At 42.7% G+C, this 27,328-nt stretch overlaps 1 protein-coding gene across 4 annotated transcripts in view; it reads left to right on the top strand.

Moving 5' to 3' along the window:
- The window catches only part of DHX35 (DEAH-box helicase 35), a 79,665-nt gene that overhangs the window by 28,772 nt on the left and 23,565 nt on the right, over positions 1 to 27,328 (top strand). For all 4 annotated transcript variants that reach the window (XM_058562698.1, XM_058562697.1, XM_058562696.1 and 1 more), the window contains 6 exons: positions 5,037 to 5,149; positions 6,070 to 6,166; positions 7,045 to 7,203; positions 9,375 to 9,585; positions 20,057 to 20,181; positions 24,677 to 24,731. In XM_058562698.1, the coding sequence (XP_058418681.1) occupies positions 5,037 to 5,149; positions 6,070 to 6,166; positions 7,045 to 7,203; positions 9,375 to 9,585; positions 20,057 to 20,181; positions 24,677 to 24,731 (760 nt within the window). The remainder of the gene's footprint in view (positions 1 to 5,036; positions 5,150 to 6,069; positions 6,167 to 7,044; positions 7,204 to 9,374; positions 9,586 to 20,056; positions 20,182 to 24,676; positions 24,732 to 27,328) is intronic.

Here is a 27,328-nt window from a genome sequence, read left to right as displayed (position 1 = left end):
AAAAAGAGAATTGGCGACAGATGTTAGCTCAGGGCTAGTCTTCCTCACAAAAAAAAAAAAAAAAGAGGAGAAAAGTGTAGATGTGGAGATACCGGTCAGGAGGCCAATTCTGTAACCCATCTGAGATAAGAAAAGGGCCTGGCTCCTGGCTCCTGGTCTCCCTGTGGCTTCAGGGATGCAGAACAAGGAGAGAATAAGCTCAGCGTGGCTAAGAGAGATGTCTGTGTGTGTACCCAGGCTGGATTCTTGGACCTCTTCACAGGCTGTAGGAGTGTGTTGTCTTAGGTCTGCCTGTGGTAACTTTTGGGTCAAAGCTCACTGTTGTCCCCTTTAATTAATTTTCATCCCCTTAACCCGTAATACCTGCTGGGTTGCTATTTTGAGGCCTATACCTGGCCTCACCTCCTGTTATCTCCTCCATGCTTAAGTTGCACAGAACATCTTCCTCTACTTTACGTCTTATCTTTGTCACCTCCCTCTTATTTCCAGTAGTTTTTATTGTATTTGAAAACTATAATGTCCAAGTCTTTTCTTAGAATCAGTGTTAACTGATATTTGTTGCTTACAATTGGCCTCTCATTATTTTTTGGTGTGGCAGATAAAATAACTTCTTTTCCTTCTGTCTACAGTCCTTGATAAGGATGGACTTTCTGGAAGTCATTTTTTTAAGTGGGAAAGTGGAATGTAGGAAGTGTGTCGTGCCGTGGGTATGTTATACGCAAGGTGTGCCGGGACTTCGGCAGCATTCTGCTGGGCCTTTGGTGGGCTGGGGCCATTCGTTCCTTCATCCCTTCCTTGCCCGGTGCCTCCTCTTTGAGGGGGGAGGTGAGGTCTGTGTCTGTGAGGGGCACCTGTGGCAGGAGTCAGTGCTGTGTGAGTGAGGGTGTGGGGTGGGTGGGAGTGGGTGCGTGTGGGGCGTGGCATATGAGTTCCCACATGAGAGTAAGAGCGTGAGGAAGAGGAAAGGAGGGGCTGAAGCGGGCCAGAGAGGAAGTGTGTATGTGGGAGTGGGTATGGCAGGATGTGGCCTAGGTAGCATTTGACCCAGAGGCCCAGGGGTGCCGGGACTTATTCCCTGCCCCGCCAGCTGCTGGATCTGACTGATTCCAAGCCCTGCTGCCTGCAGAGATAGATACCACCTGCTCTAGTTCTGCTCAGGGCTGGGGCCCGCCTGCAGGTGAAGACACCGGTGACTGCCGCTGAGAGGTAGAGGCCAGCAGAATATGACGGGCGCTGATCAAATAGTTGCCTCAATTGGCTTAGCTGCCTTGTTAATGTAAGCCTAATTAAGTGAGCAATTACAGAACATGACCAGGTATAATTATGAAGTATTTATTGACTATTGTATCATATGCTGTTATTTTTCTTTTGTTGGCTTCCATCCACATGGCAGAAAATATGATTGCTGACAACTCCTACAGTTGTCACAGGTCCAGCTACTTGGAGAGAAACTAACTTCTCTTTCCAGATTCCTAAAGAAGGAACTTGGGGTCAGCGGGGTCAGGTTCCGCCTCGGGACCAATCTGCATGGGCTATGGCTGTCAGCCTCCTGGGCATGTTGTGTAGACATGGCTGCTGGGAGCCCACTCCAGTGGGTCAGGTAGGAGCAGCGACCAGGGAAGGAAACTCTAGTGAGCTGGGAAGACAGCCTAGCAGATGTCCATGTCATTTACATTCCGTCTCATAGACTGTCCCCTTCCTTTAGATCATTTTGTGTTTCTTACCATGTATCTGTGTCAGTGCGATCCCACCTCTTTGAAACCTGACTCAAACCTTCCTTTTCCAGATGCACTGAACTCATTTCACTCTTTTTGTTCCTTCCTTCTGCCTCAAGATACATACACTGTTGATCCTATATTTATTTGCTTTCTAGCCTGTAATTTTCTGTGTGTATTTTATGTTTCAAAATAAAGATAAAAGATAAAGATCTCTCTTTTTTTTTTTTTTGTGAGGAAGATCAGCCTTGAGCTAACATCCATGCCAATCCTCCTCTTTTTGCTGAGGAAGACCAGCCCTGAGCTAACATCTATTGCCAATCCTCCTCCTTTTTTGCCCCAAAGCCCCAGTAGATAGTTGTGTGTCGTAGATGCACATCCTTCTAGTTGCTGTATGTGGGACGCGGCCTCAGCATGGCCGGAGAAGCGGTGCGTCAGTGCGCGCCCGGGATCCGAACCCGGGCCGCCAGTAGCGGAGCGCGTGCACTTAACCTCTAAGCCATGGAGCCGGCCCCCAAAGATAAAGATCTTAAGGATAAAGATCTCATGCCTTCTCAGTTAATGCTGAATTTTATTTCTTGAAAGAGTAACTCCATATCTTTGCTCTTCAGCACCACATATTCCTGAACAGCTAAGGTGTAGCCATCCTCCTCATTCTGCTTGCCTTTTTGGTGACATTCAGCTATGTCCACCAAGCCCTTATTAAAATCTTCCTCATCTACCCGCAGCTTCTAGAGCCCCGCCGTCTTCCCTGTCTCCTGCCTCCCTGATGGCTTCCCCTCAGGCTCATTTGCTGGCTGCTCTTCGTCCTCCAAGCTGCCCTCCTCCGTGGCCCCTGCTTTAGTGGATGCTTCATGCTTGTGGCCTTTTCACTGTGCTCCTGTGCTCCAGCCTGAGCTGCCAGCAGCTGGCTAATCACAGACCATCTAAACTCATAGATCTATGACTCCTACAAACTTGTGACACTTGGCTTCTCTGTGGCAGCCCCTTTCTCATTATCATAGTCATTCAGGCTCAAGAATTCCATTGCTTTTGGAAGTTTTTACCCCTAGTGGAGTAAGAAGTAATTCCATCCTCCCCAGCGTGCACGTGCATGCACTCACACTCATGATTGCCAGGTCCCACCAGGCATACCTCTGGAATGCTTTGCTTTCACACCATTCCGAGTTCATGCTTTCATTCTCTCTCCTCAGAGCTGCTATAATAGCTTCCTTAATTGGTCTGCTTGCATCCCATCTCTTATCGCCCCTGCCCTCCTCCAAAATGGCCACCAGAGTCAGGCATCCAGAACACAGGTCTGGTAGTATCATGCCCATCCTCACTACCCTTGTCTTGGCCATTAGATAAACTGCCTGTGCAGCATGAAGTTTGGGCTGCTTCAGATTGATAACTGCGATCATTTATTGAGTACCCGTTCTATGCCAGACCTGTGCCAACTGCAGTCACACACACTTTATTTGAACCACACAATAGCCTTTCAGGGTAGATAGCAGTTTGTCCATTTTGAGTATGAGAGGGCTATCTTGGAGACGAGGCTGGCCAGCCCTAGACCCTGTCCTCTGTCAGGGGCACTTTGTTGTCAGTGTTAGTCTACACTCTGCTGTCATCCTAGGAAGGGGTGTCTCTTCTCCTTCCCAGCCAGTAATAGTCCTCCTCGTCCATTAAGGCTTAGCCAAGGAATACTGCCACCTCCATGAAGCCTTTCCTAAAAGCCAGTCATTACTGACCTTTCATTCTCTCTGATTGTAGCTTGCAGCTCTTTTCTGGTCATTTGGTCATTCTGCCTTGCTTTGTGTTATGATTGGTTCTCTGCATGCCTGTCCTCCCTGGATTATTCACTTTTTTTGGGGGTTTGGGGGGGTGTCTCTTCTCACTCATTTGTGCATCACTTGTAGAGTGTCTGTGCCATGCACATCATAGGACGCAAGAAGGCTGAAGTCACTTGAAGGGAATTTACCCAAAAAGAAAGTGAAGAATGGTGCCATATAGTTCTTCATAGCTTTGCAGCCAGATAGTTCAACATAGTTCTTTCGTTGACATGAGGCACTTTTAAGTCTGTGCTTACACTTTTCAAACACAACTTTGAGGTTAATATATTAGCATCCCAGTATTTTGTAGTTAAATCCAATGGACTCTTTTAGAAGTACTCCTCCATGCCCATTCATTTTGTATTCGATGCCATTGCTCAGTGCACCCCTGGGCTCCCGGTTTCCAAGAGCCAGGCCTGGGCGTGTTTAGTAAAGATAAAGACAACAGGATTTGTGATCACATAGCCAGGCCTCCCAGGAGAATAGAAGCTAATGCCAGCCAGGCCTCGGGGAGCTGGAATATAGTGGGTGCATGAGAAGATGGTTGAGAATCGGATAATGACACACTCTGCCAAATGGGGGTTGGTGTCCCCTCAGCTGCTGGCACAACAATGTCCCATCTGGCACTCACTTCCCTTCCATTTTGGTCACTCTACTCTTCTCAGGCTCAGCTTCTCTGTGTATCTTGGGTCACATTCCCCAAGAGGGGGTCTTTGGTGGTGGTTCTCTGCCCCAGCGTTGGCCAGAGCTCTCGTGTGGGGCCTCCCTATAGATTGCCAGTCTGGTGGTCGACTACCATTGAAGAGGATGTGGCTGCCTATTCTGGAGGAACTGCCCAGAGCCACTTCTTTCAACAGGGTACTGTGAGAGTGTCAGAGATGTATGCAATTGATGACCTACCCCACACAAAGCGTTGTGTTAACTCCTGTAGGGCATGTAAAGATGGAGAAGACACTGTCCCTGCCATCAAGTGGCCTAAAATCTAGTGGGGAGGTTTAGGAAATATGTATCTGTAATTATGGTGCCAGGAACATACCTGCTGTTTACCGAAGTACAAGTTTCCTTTATAAATTGATAGCCTGTGTGATCAGATCTGTGCTTTCCAGATTAGAACTGCACATCAACCTGATTTAACCTGTATGTAACTTGAATCACGCCGTTTGACCTAATATTCGGTTAAATTAAAATACAGGGGATAGGAGAAAAATAATACCACAGCTATATGTTGACTCTGATGCGTTAGTGAATACAGTTTTGAAATCTAACCTTTATTATTTTTATCAAACCTTAGTAAAGAGTCTGTCATTGAAATGTGATTCCTCACACTTACAGTAATAAAAATATGATTTTTAGTAATTATTTTGCAAACCATAGTCTGTATTATATGTATATATCCAATCCCTGCTACCCACCCCCTGCTCTGCCTGTTTTATATTATTTTCTTTCTTTCTATGAGTTACTATGAAACTTTTTTTTAGAGGAATGAAAAATTAAGTAATTTTTCTTTTTTTAGAAATTTCGGGATTTTTTTAATCAAAATGAAACCAGTGACCCCACCAGGGATACATGTGTGATCCTTACAGTGGAAGGGCGAACGTTCCCAGTGGATATCTTTTATCTACAAAGGTTTGATGATACTTGCGTTGTTAATGATGGTGATTAGAAAACTAGGTCTGTATTGTGAAATGAGAAGCAACTGCCTCTGCTCACAGCTCCAAGGGCGATGTGCCAGGCTGGTGAGGAGGAGCATATTTCATGCCTCCTGTCGTTGAGAGGATGTTCCAGAACCCTGCTCGGTATCACTGCTGAATTCAGTTTAAACTCTTGACACTGATGTGCAAGTTGCTGTGAATCTGTGGTCAGTAGCTCAGTTAAAAAGAGCAGAGTAACAAGGTTGCATGGAGGAGGGCTTGGTAGTTTTCAGAACTGGGGTTTATAAGACTGCTGGTCAGCAGGGGCAGTATTGGTGATTTGAATGATTTGGTTGTCAGCTCTCTACCTCTTCACAAGAAGGCCTGGTTGACATTTTTGGGAGGAGCCCCCTTGGACAGGAAGGGAGCATCCTAATTCTTACTAGTTACTGGAGAAAGACCAGGAGCCTGGTACAGTGGTTGATAAATCCAGAGAGTTGTGGGCATTCTAGCTGGACAGCACGCCCGTCAGCTCTGTCTACCCAACTCAGACATGCTGCAGTGGTCAGGAGGGGAAATGGAAAGAGTGTGGGGTTCAGCACTGGTGCCACAGCCCCCGACTTTCTCTGACCAGGCATCTTTGCATGCTAAAGATAGCACATCTATTTGCATGGGTTTATTGTTTTTATTTCTGTGCATATTAAGCTAAAAATTGTAGTATACATGTAATTATAGATTATTTTTGAATGCTGCATTAAAAAAAGTGAATATTTATTTTATTAATTCATATACTGATTACCTGCCAGGCAGGCCTAAACTGACTTTTGTGAGGCTTTGCTGCCACATGATTAGGGTAATTGATCTATAATTAATGAGCATGTTCTAGTGACTGATTGATCTCATACGTCTTTTCAGCCCTGTTCCAGATTATATCAAATCAACTGTAGAAACTGTGATGAAAATTCACCAGACAGAGGGAGATGGAGACATATTAGCATTTCTTACTGGCCAGGTAATTCCACTGGGCCTTTTCTCTGTGATGCACAGACATGTTAAGGCAGCACCAAGATTAATGCAGAGGCATGTTACTTTACTTAGCCATTTATTTCATGTTTTGTTGTATTTTGTAGTTACTTAATTGCATAAAAAATTGTTTGGCTTGAAGTCATTCTTCTACTGACTAGATTGTCAGAGTCATTAGCTCCAGGCTGTTCTGTCTGCAGAGGGTTAAATGTATTTTAAATTTATTAGCTAATTCCAGAGTACATTTGGTAGTTCAGTCAATGGGCCGTTGTGTATACCAAAACTGAATGTTGCATTAGGTATGTTTCCCTACATGCATGTTGCTGCGGCATGCCTCTTTCCAGTGACACCTTTACAGCCCATCCCGGAGGTGGCAACTGGGCACATCCCTGGAGAAACAGCGGAACGAGCCTGAGTGCTCCCTCAAGGTGGAGCGCTCACTCTTCCGAACTACCCTCTCGCTGTCATCTTTTCCATGTCGAACGTTTTCCACAGCTCAGGAATGTCTTCTGAGGAAAGCTTGTAGCGATTTTATATGCCACAGCTTGTCCAAATGTATGCTGTGCTTTGTTTGCCACAGGACGTAAAAGCGGAGTAAATTGTTTCTGTTTATTGGGAACTCTTCTATTCACTGCAGATAGTATCAATATCAATTAATCTGACAGTTGCAGATTTTCACCCCACAGGCACCATTGTTCAGTAGCATTTGATTAAATACTTCCCCAGAGTGGAATGTGACCGCACTGAAATTCATGAATCTGACCAACATTAAAATCCTGATCCCAAGTCTCGTTTTCTTTCAGTATGATAAAATGACGTTCTTCAAATTGACCTCAGTTTCTTTGGTTCCTGGTTCGATGTTTTTAGGAAGAGGTAGAAACTGTTGTGTCTATGCTGATCGAGCAGGCTCGAGCACTAGGTCGAACTGGGATGAAGAGACACCTCCGGGTTCTCCCCATGTATGCAGGACTGCCTTCCTTTGAGCAAATGAAAGTGTTTGAAAGGGTGTCACGCAGCGTCAGAAAGGTAAGACTCACCCGATGACCAGGGGTGTTTGCAGCCATCTGTAATCACGTTGGTGCCCCTTTCCTGTGCACAGGAAAGATTTTCTTTTTTAAATGAAGTGAAACTTGTGAAACAGGAAGGTTTCCTTAAGAATTTTAGGTCCATGTTTCTGTGCAGTAGATCTAAAAGCACACAATAAATAATGCATTGTAAAAATTTCTAAACCTGCCCCACAGAAGGGTCCTTGTGACAGTATTATCAGAGCAGGTGACCTCTCCTTGCCTCTTTTCTACTTGTCTGATATTTCCCCATGACAGTCTACTCCCTTTGCTTAACAGACTGTCTTGGATTGCGATCAGTCAGGAGCAATAGATAAGTTACTACTAATGGTTTCTAAACCATTTGTTTTTGTTTTTGTGTGTTTTTTTTTTTTAAAGGTGTTGTTTTTTTTTTCCCCCCCAAAGCCCCAGTAGATAGTTGTATGTCATAGCTGCACATCCTTCTAGTTGCTGTGTGTGGGACACGGCCTCAGCATGGCCGGAAAAGCGGTGCGTTGGTGCACACCTGGGATCCGAACCCCGGCTGCCAGCAGCAGAGAGCGCGCACTTAACTGCTAAGCCACGGAGCCAGCCCTAAACCATTTGTTTTAAGCATCAGTTTGCCTATAGAGCCAAGTTTAAGTCAGTTAATTCAGGATGTGACTTAAAAATTTTTAGCCTTGAAATTGGGGTGGGGAAGGGTGTGGTGGGAGTGTTGATTTGAAGGAGCCAGCAGGCAGCTGTTCTGCTTCCTGCTCATTGTCCCCTGGGCTTTACTTTGCTATCCCTTCTGTTAGATGAGGAAGGCAGACAACTGCCTGAAGTCAGCCTCTGGTAGCTATTTATCAGCAGGTGGCAGAGAATACGGTAGGTGAGGGCTGGTCTGAGGATCCACTCCCAATTCAGACCACTTGGAAGAGTGGTCAGCCTCCTGGTCATTGGGATGGAGCAACTCGAGTCTGCCCAGTCAGATGTGGCCTATGGCCAACCAGTCAGGAGGCCTGGATTCCGTGCCTGAGTTACTCTGTGCCCTGGAATGAGTTACTCAACCTTGAGGCCCAGTTTTCTCAGCTATAAAACATAAATAATAATAACTTTTAGATAGATACTTTTATAGCATAAATCTCAAGTGTCTACTATATAAAAATGGTAGGAAGATTTTTATGAAATGGTAGATGTAAAAGTGCCTGAAAAAAGTTCTAAGAGCTATCTATAATGTCCCCCACTGCTTCAAAGCCTCCAGGGGTGGTGCCCAGTGCATTTGGAATAAAATGCAAACACATCACAGTGGCAGAGACTGTACATGATGTGGTCCCTGCCTCTCTCCGACCTCGTCTTGTACTTACTCTGGGCTCTGGCCACGCTGGCTGTTTCTCCTCTCTTTCTTCTGCCTGGATCTCTATAGAGTTGGCTGCTTCTTGTTACTCAGGTCTCAGCTCAAAATCATCTTTTATAGAGGCTTTCCCTGGCCATCCAATCTAAAATAGCACACTCCATTGTAATATTGTAATATAATACTACATAACATTTTATTATTACTCTGTTGCATTTTCCTCATAGTATTTGTCACTCTGAAATTATCTACGTGTTTGTGTTCACTGCTTCTCCCCCCAAACACTCACACTAGAATGTAGACTCTGGGAGAGCTGGGGCCTTGTCTTTCTTGTTCATCTTGCGTCCCTAGCACCTTGAATAGTACCAGGCAATGCACAGATCCTCAGAGAATAGTTAGAATGTGAGGGAATAAATGAATTACGTGTACAAGGTGGTGATTTACTTTAGTTGTGTGAAAGGCAAAAACTAACATTGGTTGAAAATTTACTATGGGCCAAGTACCAGTATCTCACTTTATGTATATTTCGTATTTAATCCCCTCCACAGCCCTGGGAGGGCGTAAATATTATTATGTAGATGAGGAAGCATGGTCAAGAGGTTAAGTAACTTGTCCAAGGTCACAGACTCAGGGAGAATTCAAACCCAGGGCACCCTGCCCCTAAAACTCATGCTCTTTGCAGTATGCCCAACTGCCTCTTACAGACTCTACAGTGTCGGAGGTACCTTTACATCTTTTAATATTTTGAATAGTTTATTAAAAGTGAAGACTTAAAAATAAAATAACTTTTATTTTTAATTTTCCTTCTGTGGGGAGCTTAGGTGATAGTGGCCACCAATGTGGCAGAAACCTCCATCACCATCAGCGGGATTGTGTATGTGATTGACTGTGGCTTCGTCAAACTCCGTGCCTACAATCCCAGGACAGCGATTGAGTGCCTGGTGGTGGTCCCAGTGTCCCAGGCATCAGCCAACCAGCGAGCAGGACGTGGAGGCCGCAGCCGCTCCGGAAAATGTTATCGCCTTTATACAGGTTAGTGTGGCTTTCCTTAAGAGTTTTTGACTTTCTCATAGTCAGCTTGGGCATTGGAGAATATTACAAATATTTACCCTTAATGGGCAGAACTTCACATAAAATCCAGACCTCCCTCACAAGGCCCTCTGTCACCTGGCCCCCACAGCCTCCTCACTCTAAACATAGTACTTCTTTGCTACTGCTCCTGCTGGCCAGAGCTGGCCCTTCAGTCACCAATTATTTGCCATCCCCGTTCTAACCTAATATCTGGGCTTCGGCCTTTTTGTGGCCATGTGACCCTGCAGCTTGGGCCAGGCACCTCAGGTCCTGGCTTTCTTACCTTTCCCTTAGCTTAATGTGCCGTCATCTTGTTCTGGGATCCCTTAATCCTGTGGGGCCTCACACTGGCTTCCATCTTTACCTCTGGTTCAGAGCATCTTTGCAGAGCTAAAATGGTAAGATCTATCCTGAGACTCATTGATAGAAAGCAAATAGTGCGTCGCCACCTGCTCTGTGCCATGCACCATGCTAGATTCTGAGAGAGCAAAATAAAATTACCATAAAGACTGTCCCAGCCCTTGAGGAGCTTTCTCTCCAGCTTGAAAACAGCCTTACCTACAGTGATGCCCCCAGAGCTGCTCTTTCTCTCTGCACCTCTCTTTTTTTTTTTTTTTAATTTTATTTATTTATTTTCTTCCCCCAAAGCCCCAGTAGATAGTTGTACGTCATAGCTGCACATCCTTCTAGTTGCTGTATGTGGGACGCGGCCTCAGCATGGCCGGAGAAGCGGTGCGTCGGTTTGCGCCCGGGATCTGAACCAGGGCTGCCAGCAGCGGAGCACGTTCGCCTAACCGCTAAGCCACGGGGCCGGCCCTCTGCACCTCTCTTTTGTGGGGGATGGTACCAAGATTTCTCTCAATTGTCCAAACTTAATTTTCAAATCACTTTGAATTCCCTCCTCTGTCCAGTATCCATCAACAGCTACTGACCAGATCTAGGGGTCTTGATTAATTATCTCTTCTTTCCTTTCTGGTTACCATTGCCCTTGTTTAGTCCTTGACGTTGTTCTTTCTTTTAGCAAATGTTTACAGAGCGCCTGCTGTATGCCAGGCATAGTGCCAGGGTTTGGAGGTCTAGGGCTGGGTGAGACATGGTCTGTGGCCACATGCCTGACAGCCTGGTGATGGAGGCAGACCCACAAACAGATTAGCATATATGGTATGATAGGGTCATCATAACAGAATTAGCCTTGGAAACGGAGAGCAGAAAGTTACCCTGTTGGAGAGGGCTTCACAATCGAATATTTGAGCCTGATCTTACTGGCAGCCCAGTAGTTATCCAGGTGAAGGGATAGCAGTGGAGATCAGATTTCAGCGCACCAGGCAGAGAGAATGGAAGGTACAAGTACTTGGAGGGGAGGAAGGGGTCAGGAGTATTCCTGGGAGGGAAGGAAGAGGCAGCACTGAGGCCAGAGAGGTAAGGGAAGTGGAGTACCCACCACTGAAGGGACTAAGAAGGAATGATTGGAGTGGAAAGAGGAGAACCGGGGCTAAAAGGCCTCCTGAAATTCAGGGGAGGAGAAAGTTTCAAGATACTTAAAAAAATTTATTGAGGTGAAATTCACATAGTATAAAATTAGCCATTTTAAGTTGAATAGTTCAGTGACATTTATTATGTTCATAATGTGCAACCACTACCTCTGTCTAGTTTCAGAACATTTCCATCACTCCAAAGTAAAACCTCTTAGCCATTAAGCAGTTTCTCCCCATTCCTCCCTGCCCCCAGCCCCTGGCAACCACCAGTCTTTGTTCTGTCTCTAAAGATTTATCTGTTGTGGGTATTTCATATAAGTGGGATCATATAATATATGACCTTTTGTGTCTGGCTTCTTTCATTTAGCATGATGAATGCTAAGTGTTTTCCAGGTTCATCTATGTTATATCACTACTTCCTTCTTTTTTATGGCTGAATAATATTCCATTGTATGGATATGCCACAATTTGTTTATCCATTCGTCAGTTGATGTTGTTTCCACCTCTTGGCTGTTGTGAATAGTTGCTGCTATGAACGTGCGTTTACGTGTACTTGTTTGAGTACCTGTTTTTTTGTTTTTTTTTTAAAGATTTTATTTATTTATTTTTTTCCCCCCAAAGCCCCAATAGATAGTTGTATGTCATAGCTGCACATCCTTCTAGTTGCTGTATGTGGGACATGGCCTCAGCATGGCCAGAGAAGCGGTGCGTCGGTGCGCGCCCGGGATCCGAACCCGGGCCACCAGCAGCGGAGCGCGCGCACTTAACCGCTGAGCCACGGGGCCGGCCCTGAGTACCTGTTTTTAATGTTTTGGGTATACACCTCAGAATGGAATTGCAGGGTCATATGGTAATTCTATATTTAACTTTTTTTTTTTTTTTTTTTTTTTTTTTTTTTTTTTTTTTTTACATTTTTATTGATATTTTAATGGTTTCTAACATTGTGAGATTTTGGGTTGTACATTTTTGTTTGTCCTTCACCCCATATATGACTCCCTTCACCCCTTGTGCCCACCCCCCACCCCCACTTCCCGGGTAACCACAGTCCAGTTTTCTCTGTCCATGTGTTTGTTTATATTCCACATATGAGTGAGATCATACAGTGTTTGTCTTTCTCTTTCTGGCTTATTTCACTTAACATAATACGCTCCAGGCCCATCCATGTTGTTGCAAATGGGACGATTTTGTCTTTTTTTATGGCTGAGTAGTATTCCATTGTATATATATACCACATTTTCTTAATCCAATCGTCAGTCGAGGGACACTTAGGTTGCTTCCACTTCTTGGCTATGGTGAATAATGCTGCAATGAACATAGGGGTGCATAAGCCTCTTTGGATTGTTGATTTCAGGTGCGTTGGATAGATTCCCAGTAGTGGGATGGCTGGATCATAGGGCATCTCTATTTTTAATTCTTTGAGGAATCTCCATACCGTTTTCCATAGAGGCTGCACCAATTTGCATTCCCACCAGCTGTGTATGAGGGTTCCTGTTTCTCCACATCCTCTCCAACATTTGTTGTTTTTTGTCTTGGTGATTATAGCCATTCTAACGGGCGTGAGGTGGTATCTTAGTGTTGTTTTGATTTGCATTTCCCTGATGATTAGTGATGTTGAGCATCTTTTCATGTGCCTATTGGCCATCTGTATATCTTCCTTGGAGAAGTGTCTGTTCATTTCCTCTGCCCATTTTTTGATCGGGTTGTTTGTTTTTTTGTTGTTCAATTGTGTGAGTTCTTTATATATTATGGAGATCAACCCCTTGTCAGATGTATGTTTTGCAAATATTCTCTCCCAGCTGGTTGGTTGTTTGTTCATCTTGATTCTGATTTCATTTGTCTTATAAAAGCTCTTTAGTCTGATAAAGTCCCACTTGTTTATTTTTTCTTTAGTTTCCCTAGTCTGGGTAGGCATGTCATCCGAAAAGATTCCTTTAAACCCAATGTCAAATAGTGTGTTGCCTATATTTTCTTCTATGAGTTTTATAGTTTCAGGTCTCACCTTCAGGTCTTTGATCCATTTTGAGTTAATTTTTGTGTATGGCGATAGCACATGGTCCACTTTCATTCTTTTGCATGTGGATGTCCAGTTTTCCCAACACCATTTATTGAAGAGACTTTCCTTTCTCCATTGCATGTCCTTAGCACCTTTGTCGAAAATTAGCTGTCCGTATATGTGTGGTTTTATTTCTGGGCTTTCAATTCTGTTCCATTGATCTGTGTGTCTGTTTTTGTACCAGTACCATGCTGTTTTGATTACTATTGCTTTGTAGTATGTTTTGAAGTCAGGAATTGTGATGCCTCCTGCTTTGTTCTTTTTCTTTAGGATTTCTTTAGCTATTCGGGGTCTTTTGTTGCCCCATATAAATTTTAGTATTCTTTTTTCTATTTCTGTGAAGAATGTCATTGGGATTCTGATTGGGATTGCATTGAATCTGTAGATTGCTTTAGGTAATATAGACATTTTAACTATGTTTATTCTTCCAATCCACGTGCATGGGATATCTTTCCATTTCTTTATGTCATCGTTGATTTCCCTCAATAATGTCTTGTAGTTCTCATTGTATAGGTCCTTCACCTCCTTGGTAAGATTTATTCCTAGGTATTTTATTCTTTTTGATGCAATTGTAAATGGTATTATCTTTTTGAGCTCTCTTTCTGTTAGTTCATTATTAGCATATAGAAATGCAACTGATTTTTGTAGATTGATTTTGTACCCTGCAACTTTGCTGTAGTTGTTGATTGTTTCTAACAGTTTTCCAACAGATTCTTTAGGGTTTTCTATATATACAATCATGTCATCTGCAAATAGTGAGAGTTTCACTTCTTCGTTACCTATTTGGATTCCTTTTATTCCTTTTTCTTGCCTAATTGCTCTGGCCAAAACCTCCAGTACTATGTTGAACAGGAGTGGTGAGAGTGGGCAGCCCTGCCTCGTTCCTGTTCTCAGAGGAATGGCTTTCAGTCTTTCCCCGTTGAGTATGATGTTAGCTGTGGGTTTGTCATATATGGCCTTTATTATGTTGAGGTACTTTCCTTCTATTCCCAATTTATTGAGAGTTTTTATCATAAATGGATGTTGTATCTTGTCAAATGCCTTCTCTGCGTCTATTGAGATGATCATGTGGTTTTTATTCTTTGTTTTGTTGATGTGATGTATCACGTTGATTGATTTGCGGATGTTGAACCATCCCTGCGTCTCTGGTATAAATCCCACTTGATCATGGTGTATGATCTTTTTAATATATTGTTGTATTCGGTTTGCCAATATTTTGTTGAGGATTTTTGCATCAATGTTCATCAGCGATATTGGCCTGTAATTTTCTTTCTTTGTATTGTCTTTGTCTGGTTTCGGTATCAGGGTGATGTTGGCCTCGTAGAATGATTCAGGAAGTGTTCCATCTTCCTCTATTTTTTGGAATAGTTTGAGGAGGATGGGTATTAAATCTTCTTTGAATGTTTGGTAAAATTCACTGGAGAAGCCATCTGGTCCTGGACTTTTATTTTTTGGGAGGTTTTTGATTACTATTTCAATCTCTTTACTTGTTATTGGTCTATTCAGATTCTCCATTTCTTCTTGGTTCAATTTTGGGAGGTTGTATAAGTCTAAGAATTTATCCATTTCTTCTAGATTGTCCGATTTGTTGGCATATAATTTCTCATAGTATTCTCTTATAATCCTCTGTATTTCCATGGTATCCGTTGTAATTTCTCCTCTTTCATTTCTAATTTTATTTACTTGAGCCTTTTCTCTTTTTTTCTTAGTTAGCCTGGCTAAGGGTTTGTCTATTTTGTTTATCTTCTCGAAGAACCAACTCTTTGTTTCATTAATCCTTTCTACTGTTTTTTTGGTCTCAATATCATTTATTTCTGCTCTGATTTTTATTATTTCTCTCCTTCTGCTGGCTTTGGGCTTTGTTTGTTCTTCTTTTTCTAGTTCTGTTAGGTGTAATTTAAGGTTGCCTATTAGGGCTTTTTCTTGTTTGTTAAGGTGGGCTTGTATCGCTATGAGTTTCCCTCTCAGGACCGCTTTTGCTGCATCCCATATGGTTTGATATGGCATGTTATCATTTTCGTTTGTTTCCAGATAGTTTTTGATTTCTCCTTTAATTTCATCAATGATCCATTGGTTGTTCAGTAGCATGTTGTTTAATCTCCACATTTTTGTCACTTTCCCAGTTTTTTTTTCCTGGTTCATTTCCAGTTTCATAGCCTTATGGTCTGAAAAGATGCTTGTTATGATTTCAATCCTCTTAAATTTATTGAGGCTTGCTTTGTTTCCCAACATATGGTCTATCCTAGAGAATGTTCCATGCGCGCTTGAGAAGAATGTGTAGTCAGCTGTTTTTGGGTGGAGTGCTCTGTATATGTCTACTAGGTCCATCTCGTCCAGTTTTTCATTTAAGTCTAATATTTCTTTATTAACTTTTTGTCTGGATGATCTATCCATTGCTGTAAGTGGGGTGTTAAGATCCCCTACTATTATTGTGTTGTTGTTGATTTCTCCTTTTAGGTTTGTTAATAGTTGTTTTATGTACATTGGTGCTCCTATGTTGGGTGCATATATATTTATAAGTGATATGTCTTCTTGATGGAGTGTCCCTTTTATCATTATATATTTCCCTTCTTTGTCTTTCTTAACCTGTTTTATCTTGAAGTCTACTTTGTCTGATATGAGTATGGCAACACCTGCTTTCTTTTGTTTGCCATTAGCTTGGAGTATTGTCTTCCATCCTTTCACTCTGAGCCTGTGCTTGTCTTTAGTGCTAAGATGTGTTTCCTGAAGGCAGCATATTGTTGGGTCTTGCTTTTTAATCCATCCTGCCACTCTGTATCTTTTGATTGGAGAGTTCAATCCATTTACATTTAGGGTAATTATTGAAATATGAGGGTTGAATGTTGCTGTTTTGTCACTTATTTTCTGGTTCTTTTGCATTTCCTTTGTTTCTTGTCCCATTTGTTTTGGACTGCCAATTCAGTTTGGTTGTTCTGTCTTATGATTCTTCTAGTTTTCTCTTTGTTTATCATATGTGGTTTTAATTTGATTATTTGTTTAGTGGTTACCTTGAGGTTTGGGCAAAAAATCTTCTGTATGAGATAGTCCATTATCTGATAGCCTCCTATTTCCTTATACTAAGTCAATTCAGTCACTTTCCTCTTCCCCTTCTAAGTTGCTCTTGTTATACCTTATTCTATCTTGTGTTGTGGCTGTGTGTTTACAGTGATGAGGTTAAATTTATTTTTGGTGAATTTCTTCCTTTGATCTTTGAGTTTAGTATTTAAGTGGTTGCTAACCTATTCCGGTAAAGATCTACTATTTCTCTGATTTTGTCTGCCTACTTTTCTCCTTACTCCAAGCTTTGTGTTCCCTTTCTCTTCTTGTTTTCGGGCCTGAGGGCCTTCTTGAGTATTTCTTGTAGTGGCGGTCTCGTGGCCATGAACTCCCTTAGCTTTTGTTTATCTGGGAGAGTTACTATTTCTCCATCATATTTGAAGGATATTTTTGCTGGATAGAGTATTCTTGGCTGAAAGTTTTTGTCTTTTAGTATTTTGAATATATCATTCCAGTCTCTTCTAGCCTGAAAAGTTTCTGTTGAGAAATCCGCTGAGAGCCTGATGGGAGTTCCTTTGTACGTTATTTTTTGTTTTTGTCTAGCTGCCCTTAATATTGTTTCTTTGTCGTTGACCCTGGCTAGCCTTACCACTAGGTGTCGTGGTGAAGGCCTTTGTCTGTTGATATATATAGGAGTCCTGTTGGCTTCGCTTACTGGTATTTCCTGCTCCTTCCCCAGATTTGGGAAATTTTCAGCTATTATTTCCTTGAATAGGCTCTCTGTTCCTCTTTCCCTCTCCTCTCCCTCAGGAATACCTATAATTCTTATGTTACATTTTCTAATAGAGTCCGATATTTCTCGGAGTCTTTCTTCATTTCTTTTTAGTCTTAGTTCTCTTTCTTCTTCCATCTGGAGTATATCTGTATTCCTATCCTCTAAAGTACTAATTCTTTCCTCCATATTGTCAGCTCTGTTCTTTAAAGATTCCAGATTCTCCTTTATCTCCTCCATTGTGTTCTTCATCTCCATCAGCCCTGATAGGTTTTTCTTTATGATTTCAATCTCTTTTGTGAAGAAACTCCTAATCTCATTGAATTGTTTGTCTGTGTTGTCTCGTATTTCGTTGAGTGTTTTTATGATAGCTATTTTGAAATCTCTGTCATTTAGTTTATGGATTTCTGTGTCTTCGGGGTTGATTTCTGGTTGCTTGTCATTTTGTTTCTGGTCTGGTGATTTCATATATTTTTGCATTGTGGTTCCTGTGTTGGTTTTGGTTTTCCTCATCCTGGAAGTCTCTGGTTGCACTTTCCACCTGCCGCCACTGTGTGGTGGTGAGGGGCTGTGTAGTCTAAGCCCCCTGCGCTCTGCCCCAGTTTTTCTGCTGCGATCCGCAGTTTTGTTTTGTTTTGTTTTGTTTCTTTTCCCCACTGCGATCCACGGGTCCAGTCCAATTTATTCAGGTCTGCCTCGGACCACTAGATCTGGTCGAGCTGCAGACTCCGGGTTGTGGGGAGGGGGGAGCTCTCTCTTTTGCCCTCTGGGTCCCTGACGTGGGAGGCTTCTCGTTTGCCCCTCTTTATCCGCTCTCTGGGTTGCTCAGATGTTGATGGTAGCCCTGTGGCTCCTCTGAGCCCTCTGTGCGGGAGTTTCCCACTGGTTGAGAGCGCCCGAAGAGCTGCAGTTTCCCGCCGAGGGCCGCCCCTCCCCCCTCTCTGGGAGCCGCGCGGACCGGATCGCTGATCTGATGGGGAGGGAGCGGAGTTCTCCTTACCTCTCCCCACTTCCTCCGGGGGCCCAGCACGTTCCGCTCTCAGATGTGCGGCAGTGTGGATCCCTCCGCTCCAGCTTTTGACTGTCTGGGATTCCGTTGTTTGTCTGTGGCTGTTACTTTTGTTGTATTTTGTGGGGGAAGAATTCACGGGAAAGCTCACTCCGCCATGATGCTGACGTCACTCTATATTTAACTTTTTGAGGAACTCGTTATTTTTAAAAAGGAAATAGCCAGCATCAGCTCATGCTCCAAAGAAATCATGTAGTAGAATGCAGACTAAAGATAGGCAGGTAGATTTGGTTAAAAGGTCACTGGCTTCCTTAGCATGAACAGTTTTAGTAGAGGTGGGGTTGGGGAGGGTCCACCTGACAGTAGTGGGGTGCATTAGCATTCAGCCTCTAGGCTTTCTCGGCTAACCTACTTTTGAATGAGCTTTCAGAGAGTGCAGCTCTGCACAGGGTGCTACCTGCTCAGACCCTTAACAGTTTCTCAGAACCTTCCAGAACTTTTTCCCACCTTATCTTGTCCTGCTGTCCACCTACACCTACCCTACACTGCATCTCAGCTGAACTACATTCTTCTTGGACATACTTTCTGTTTTCCCACAGCCACTTCTTATTCCTTTAATACTTTTCCTTGGGCTGTTTCCTCTGCCCAACAGATCCTCCTTATCCTCCAAATCCTCTCTCAGATGGCAACTCCTTCATGAAGCTCCCTCAGATGCCTTCTTCCAACAGCTGTGCTTCCTACTTCCCTGAGCTTCCACTTCCCTTTGGGAGGACCACTTATTGGGACCTGGCCTTGGAGGTCACTGTTTCTGGTCTTGGTCCCAGGCCCTTCATATCACCGAAGCTTCTCAAAGCCATTGGCCTATGGCTCCTGCAGCTCCTGGCCCAATGCCTCATACACTCAAGTCCTCAGTGGAGTTTAATTGAGTGTCATTGAACTCTTAGGAAGCACCTACTTCCTGTGAGCATCTTCTCAAGAAGCATGGTTGTTGTCTTATCTGATAACTTTGCTTTTCTTGGTCAGCAGTGTGTTTGGAAAATGTTATACTACCAAAAAGCTATACCCAAAACCCTCTTGAAACTCAAAGGGAGTATCCCATTTGGAACTTCCTAATGTTGCCTATTATCCAGAACCTTCCAATTAGACCCATGCCTTTGGCAATTTGTCTCAATCAGTCCACAGAATATTGATTCTCTGTTTTCTCAAAGAAGACCGTTTTGAAGTTCTTCATAGATAGTGCTGTTTCTTCATGACATCTTTTTTGGTTGGCTTTTGTCTAGTTGACTAAAGCTTTATGATCTAAATGGAAGTTGGGTCACCCTTACGTTGAGGAGGGTGTGCACAGTTAAAATGTTGACTGATGTGGGAGGATTTTGTGGGTGGAGCATTTTCTATATAATCCGTAAGCTTTCTGAATATACACAAAAATGATTTAATCTCTTCCTCCCTCTTTTTTCCCCACCCTTTCCTTTTTGTCTAGCTTTTATAAAAAGGCCTCCCAAAGTCTCTTTCCCTCCCTACCCCCTCTCTGGCACCTCTGTGCCTTGTGGTGCTTTTTCCTGCTGGAGGTCACCTTTGTTCCTGATGGGGCATGTTAGCATTGATTAATCTATCTGAGTGTGACGTGTGCGCCTGGCTCGTTGATTTTAAAAGTTAGATTTGGACCATTTTTGCTCTTTATAAGATTTGGTCATTTGTTATATTCTGGTTACTATTTTGGTGATTTATTTTGAAGTTGTTCTTTGCTTATGTGTATAGTTCTTGCCTTCTGGACTTACTCTATCCCAGGCAGAGGTAATGGTAACTGGGCACCAGTAGTGACTCAGCAAATACTTGTTACTTTGATTTAATGTTTTGCTGACAAAAATCACATTAAAAAAAGCATTCTAAAATAAAGGGGCAGACTTTTATAAAGATATATTGTTTATAAGATATAAATTGCTAAAGTATTTTTTAAGTGGGATGGTCTTTCCTAAATAAGAAACAACTTTATATCATAATATCATATGCATCCTATCCTAGAATCCTAGAGCCTCTTGTTAGAGAAGGAAAACTGTCCCCATGGCATAATGATTGCATTTGATTGTGACCTTTGGTCCCAAACAGTTTTGATTTCCTATCCTCAGAGGAAGCCTTTGACAAGCTCCCTCAGTCCACCGTTCCTGAGATGCAGCGTAGCAATTTGGCACCTGTCATCCTACAGCTGAAAGCGCTAGGAATTGACAACGTCCTCAGGTTCCACTTCATGTCGGTGAGTCCTGTCTTCTGTCTGGGGCTATAGGAGGCTGGAGTGCTCAGGGGAATGTCAGGACATTGTTACAGGGCACGTCACCTTTCTGTTTTTTCACTTAGCTCTTTTGTTGTGTGACCCCTTTGCGCCAGGCCCTGTGCAGGGTAGGGGGGAATACAGCCAGACAAGACAGACACCATTCCTGTTCTTGTCTGCGGGGGGAGAGAAACAAGTAAGCAGGTAATCACGGTGCACGTGCCCAGTGCTCTCAGAGACAAAGGAAGGGCCCCCGGCCCAGTTAGTCATGTCTGAGGTGAGACCTGAAACCCAAGTAGGATTTCACCAGGTCAGGAGGGGTGGGGAGATCCAGGACAGCGAGTGTGTGTGCAGACCTACATGAATGAGAATCACAGGTAGGGGAGCCAGGAGGGCTTCGGTAGAGCTGCAGGGAAGGTCCTTGGGGCTGAATGTGTTCCTGATTATTTCCTAAGGCAGGTGCCAGGAGTGGAATTATTGGGTCAAAGGGCCATAGTCATTTTGTAGGTCCTTGATGCACGACCACATTGCTTTACAGGTCTAAACTCCATCAGTGCATGAATGCCCAACACATTGTGCCCTCATCACGCCACGTTATTTTCTTTTAGGGTTTTGCTAATTTGATTGGTAGTGGGAAGGGAGAAAGGAAGGGAGGAAAAATATTATCTGTACCTTATTATTTTGATTTCTCATAAGATAGTTTTAAAAAAAAATTTATTGTCCACTTTATATTTCTTCTGAATTAAGTCATTTATCTGTTAGAATTAGTGTTTATTAGTGATTTTTTATATAATTTTTTTTAAAATTTTTTTCCCCCAAAGCCCTAGTAGATAGTTGTTATGTCATAGCTGCACGTCCTTCCAGCCGCTGTATGTGGGACTTGGCCCCAGCATGGCCGGAGAAGCAGTGCGTCCGTGCCCGCCCGGGACCCGAATCCAGGCCGCCAGCAGCGGAGCGCACTCACTCAACCACTAAGCCACGGGGCCGGCCCTATTAGTGATTTTTAAGAGTCCTTTAACTATTAAAGACAGACGTTAATCTTTGTAGTATTTCTTGCAAATAGTTTTTCTAGTTATTTGTATTTTGCTGTTTTTTTATTTGTTTTTTTAATATGCAGACATTCTAAGCCTTTCCACAGTAAAATCTTTCTATCTTTACCTCTGTTTTTCCTCTATTATTCTTGTGCTTATGAAGCACTTCCCCATATCTAAGTCAGTTAATAAATATTCACTCACATTTTCTTCTTGAATTTTTATGATTTGAAGACTTGGCATTTTTTTTTTTTAAATAATTTTATTTATTTATTTTTTTCCCCCAAAGCCCCAGTAGATAGTTGTATGTCATAGCTGCATATCATTCTAGTTGCTGTATGTGGGATGCGGCCTCAGCATGGCCGGAGAAGCGGTGCGTTGGTGTGCGCCCGGGATCCGAACCTGGGCCGCCAGCAGCGGAGCGTGAGCACTTAACCACTAAGCCACGGGGCTGGCCCAAGACTTGGCATTTTAACTCTTTGTTCTGACCCGACTATATTGGTGTAGGTGTAACAAGCCTGGATTCTTGGATAGTAAAGTCTCTAATGTCATCTATGTCATGATAAACTAGGCAAATGAAAGAATAGAAAAATATCAATCTCCCTCCCAAAGAAAACGATTGTGTGTTTAGCATAAGTATGGAGAAAATATACCCTTTGATCATTGGTATATAGTACAAGAAATTGTAAAGAAAAGTGGAGCAGTATATGCAAATTAAAAGCTTATGAAAAGCCCCACATCTAAGATGAAAGGAAAACATATAATGGCAAAAGTGACAGATCAGCATCTCAAAAACTACGAAGAGTTTTCTAACATCATTTAGAAGAAATCAAATATCCATTGAAGGAAAAACTGAAGGAGAGGAAGGAAGCAGCACAAACAGTAAACTAACATCAGAACACGTCTGGCCTCTCTAGAAGAGATCAGTGCGAATTGAAATAGCTGTCAGGTACCACTTTACGCTAATTAAATGATCAAACATAAAAATGTTGAAATCCAAAGCCAACACGATTGGGAAGATAGTTTTATACTCGTTTCAGTCCTCATGGAGGACTTTCTGACGTTGTTTTATGAGCCGTAGAAATGTCTGGTGTTTCTTCTCAGGGAAATTTCTCCTGAAAAGAATAATTCAAAAGAAGAAAACAACTTACATGTATGATAATGTTTATAGCATCATTTTGTATTAAATTAAAAAGTATTAATAATGAAAGTCATAAACTTTTAGACAACTCAAAAATGAGGAAAATACATACAAATTCATCCTCATACATTCTCTTCTGGTTCTTTTTCCCTGAAATGGTGTTTTTTACGGTTGAAATCACAGGGTACATATAATTTCGTGTAACTGAAAACAACTCAGTTGCCCAGTAGTCAGAAAATTGCTTATTTTACAGAGTATGACCTTGTTGGAATATTGTGCAGCTATCCCAAGTAATCACTGGGAAATTTCTATGGGTACAAGAAACAATGAAAACAGAAAACCATACAGTGAGAAAAACAAATTAAAATTATACATACACGGTCCTTCCAACCATGTTTTTTTTTTTTTTTAATTTTTTTGTGAGGAGAATCAGCCCTGAGCTAACATCTGCCAATCCTCCTCTTTTTGCTGAGGAAGATTGGCCCTGAGCTAACATCCAGCTGATCTTCCTCCACTTTATGTGGGACACCGCCACAGCATGGCCTGACACACACTGGGAAGATGTGCGCCCAGGATCCGAACCCGGGCCGCCAGCAGCAGAGCGCGCACTTAACTGCTACGCCATTGGGCCAGCCCGCAACCATGTTAGAACAGTGTTTGTATTTGATCCCAAATCAACTGAGGCCAGAGAGAAGTACTAGTAAATGTCTGTTTAGGTGAAAATACTATGGATGTGATTTTTGGGGTGGGGTGGGGGAGCCACGTTTTTTTGTTTCTTCGTTTTTTTTTTTTTTTTTTTTTGTGAGGAGATCAGCCCTGAGCTAACATCCGCCAATCCTCCTCTTTTTTTTGCTGAGGAAGACAGCCCTGGGCTAACATCGGTGCCCATCTTCCTCCACTTTATATGGGACGCCGCCACAGCATGGCTTACCAAGCAGTGCGTCGGTGCGCGCCCAGGATCCGAACCAGCGAACCCCGGGCCGCCGCAGCAGAGCGCGCGCACTTAACCGCTTGCGCCACCGGGCCGGCCCATGTTTCTTCGTTTTTTGATGACAAATTCAAAGGCAGAATTCATAGGGCTTGGTGATTGACTAGACATAGGGCCAGGGATTGACAGGAGTCAAAGAGGGCCCTGTTAGTTTTGTTCTGTAGCCATTCATGACCTAATTCAGTGCTTTGCTCCTCCTGTTACACCGTGTAGTTTCTGTGTAAGAGATCCCCAGAGGGCGTAAGCTCCTTCACTCAGGTGCTGCGTAGTTTGCCTCTTTGTAAAGGAAGCTGTCACAGGCCCTGCGGAAAGGCTAGTGAATCAATGACATGATTGAGTCAGCAGTGATTTGTTGAATACCCTCTGTGTAGTGCATCAGGTCTAGTTCCTACCCTCATGAGTGTGTGCGTGCAGTTATCACAACTTTTAGGAGTACGGCTCTGTTCCTCGGCACTCAAGGTGGGGTATCGTGGAAACAATGAGACCAGAGTTCAGTTTCTGGCTTTGCTACCAGCTGCCTACATGACCTTGTTAAATGTCTGTTACTTACTGTTAGTCACTTTCCTCATCTGTAAAATTGAGCTAAAACAGTGTGATAATTAAAATACATTTGTTATGTGAACGCGTTTAGGAAGAAAAAGCTGTGCAGTGTGAAAAAGTACTCTAATTTTATTACCTACTCATAATAAAATAATTTAGCAGAAAATGGTGATGATGCTTGGCACTTGGTAGATGCTCAGTAAAGATTAGTGAAAGGAAGGAAGGAGGTAAGAATCCAGAGAATCAGACTGAAGGTCACAGTGTCAGCTTAGCTTAACTTCAGGTTGTCTAGCATTCTTTATTGTTTTCAGAAATTCAGATTCAACCTATGTCAGTTGAACCTGCCCTATAGGCAAGACCTGGAGCAGGCCCTGGGTGATGCGAAGATCAGTCATCCGTCAGTACTGCCGTGTCATGAGGCTTCCAGTATAGTAGGGGGTGGAGACTATGAAGTAAAAATTAGAAACGTCTGGTGAGAGTTTAGGGAAAACAAGGAGGTAGTTCAAGGTAGGGACCCATCACGTCTCACGGAGGGGAGCATGAGGGAGGGCTTCAAAGGGGAATGTTTACTCAAGCTGAGATTAAAGATCAAGTGGGACTAAGGGTGCTGAGAAGGAGAGGAAGGACATCTCAAGGGGTGCTGACTTCCTGAGGAGAAGCGTGGAGGTTGGGAAGTATGGGGCATGTTAGAGGGAGAGTAGATTGGAGCAAGAAATAGTCACATTTTTATGCCTGTTATCCTAAGAAATTAATTTAGGGGGATTTTTGTGTTTTTTACAGCCCCCTCCAGCACAGTCGATGGTGCAAGCGTTGGAGTTGCTCTATGCCCTGGGAGGTACGCCTGTCTCTTATTGTGTGTTGACTAATATGTGATGTTAGGTTGTATTCACTCTAGGGCTCTTACTATCTTCAGGAATGCGTTTGGTTCTCCCATATACATAATCTACATAATCCTCTTACTGACGCGTAAGCTTTGTCGAAACGAGAAGTTAGAACCATAATTAGATTAATAGTACATGAAGTCCAATTATGACAATGAATTTATAAAATATGTCACTACATCAAAAGCTATTAATAACCATCACCAGGCCACACTTCTAAGAGACATCCAGAAGATTCCCTACCAGTATTCCAGATGTTACTTCCCCAGACCTTTTTCTCCCTCCCTCCACCCTGTCCTGAAATCTGTGGCTCAGTGTTCTCTCCCTAACTCTCCTCCATTCTGTTCCTGGAGTTCCTGGTGGAGAATTGGGTAGATTACCAGCCTGTGATATTGTTTGGGCAAGGAAGCACTATGTTATGGAGGAACCTCTATTCTCTTGTTGTTTGAAAATGTAGTATTTACCTTAAGATAGAAAAAATCATAGCCTGAGTTCACCTCTTCAGGAAGTACTGGTCTTTTCTGTGAATGTTTCCTCAAGTGAATATACAGTTTGGTGTTAAATTTTAGTGGAAGTTTTGTCCTTTGAGATTCTTTTTCTTTTTTTAATATCTTTATTGAGATATAATTCACATACCATACAATTCACCCATTTAAAATGTACAATTCAGTGGTTTTTAGTATATTCACAGAGTTGTACAACCATCACCACAAGTTTAGAACATTTAGAACATTTTTATCACCCAAAAAGGAAACCCTGTACACATTAGTACTGACTTCCCATTCCCTCTCCCCTCCTCCTCCCAGCCCCAGGCAACCACTAATCTACTTTATATCTCCACAGATTTGCCTATTCTGGACATTTCATACAAATGGAATCATATAATATGTGGTCTTTTGTGTTTGGCGTCTTTCATTCAGCGTGATGTTTTCAAGATTCATCTGTTGTAGCACATATTGATGCTTTATTTTTTTTTATTGCTGAATAATATTCCGTTGTATGGATATACCACATATTCTTATCCATTCGTCAGTTGATGGACATGTAGATTGTTTCCCCTTTTTGGCTGATATAAATAATGCTGCTATAAACCTTCACGTACAAGTTTTTGGTGGACATTCCCACCAGCAGTGTATGAGGGTTCCAATTTCTCCACATACTAGCAAGTTGCCAACACTTGTTTTTTTATTTTTTGTGAGGAAGATCAGTCCTGAGCTAACATCCATGCCAATCTTCCTCTTTTTGCTGAGGAAGACCAGCCCTGAGCTAACAACTATGGCCAATCCTCCTCCTTTTTTTTTCCCTTTTTCTCCCCAAAGCCCCAGTAGATAGTTGTATGTCGTAGTTGCACATCCTTCTAGTTGCTGTATGTGGGACGCCGCCTCAGCATGGCTGGACAAGTGATGCGTCTGTGCGCGCCCGGATCCAAACCCGGGCCGCCAGTAGCGGAGTGTGCGCACTTAACCGCTAAGCCACGGGGCCAGCCCCGCCAACGCTTGTTGTTATCTGTCTTTTGTATTTTGGCCATCCTAGTGGATATGAAGTGGTATCTTATGGTTTTGATTTGTATTTCCCTAATGACCAGTGATGTTGAGCACTTTTTCATATGTTTATTGGCCATTTGTATATCATCTTTGGGGAAATGTCTATTCAAATCCTTTGCCCATTTTCACTTGGGGTATTGTCTTTTTATTATTGAGTTGGAGGAGTTCTTTATATATTCTGGGTACAAGTTTCTTATCAGATCTGTGATTTGTAAATATTTCTCCCATTCAGTGGTTTGTATGGTATTGTTTGTAGTACAGAAGTTTTAAGTTTTTACGTAGTTCAATTTATGTATTTTTTTCTTCTGTTGTGCTTTTGGTGTCTTTTCTAAGAAACTCTTGCGTAATCCGTGGGCATGAAGATCTCACCTAGGTTTTCTTTGAAGAGTTTTTATGGTTTTAGCTCTTACATTTAGTAGGTCTGTGATCCATTTTGTGTTTATTTTTTTGTGTGGGATGAGGTAGGGGTCCATCTTCATTCATTATATTTATGATACTTCCCTGTGAAGGAATAGCCAATTACTGATGTAAAAGATCTTCAGTGATTTAAAAGGCCTTTAAGTGGGTCTGCATCACGTCAGCCCGGAGTGAATGTGTGCTGAAATAGGTTTCCATCCCCTATTCTCAGGCATGTAATAGGAACTTGGAATCAGGGTTTCCTGGGATAATCTGTAATGAGGATGAGAGAACATGGACTACATAGAAGTTTTTCCTTTGGACTGATTTTCCTGCAATCAAACAGAATGAAATTTAAAATATTTTCTATTTCTTCACTGCCCCAAATTAGCTGGAAAAGGTAGAGGGAAATACCCAACTTAATTTAGTTTCAAGCTGAATTATCACCTTTAAAGAGAAAGTTTTATGGGAACAGAAGAGAAATGACCTTTTCCGTCTTACTCTGAGCTCTGAGGCATTGTTCTACTGGTACATCATGGGAATAGTCTAAAGAATAGTAAAACAATAGCTTCCATCTCGGGAATCCAATACCTGGATATTGGCCAGTGGTA

This window comes from Diceros bicornis, chromosome 19 (genome assembly GCF_020826845.1).
Source record: "Diceros bicornis minor isolate mBicDic1 chromosome 19, mDicBic1.mat.cur, whole genome shotgun sequence".
In the NCBI taxonomy this organism is placed as follows: domain Eukaryota; kingdom Metazoa; phylum Chordata; class Mammalia; order Perissodactyla; family Rhinocerotidae; genus Diceros; species Diceros bicornis.
The sequence above is the reverse complement of the archived record's forward strand: the minus strand, read 5'-3'. Positions and strand labels throughout refer to the sequence as shown.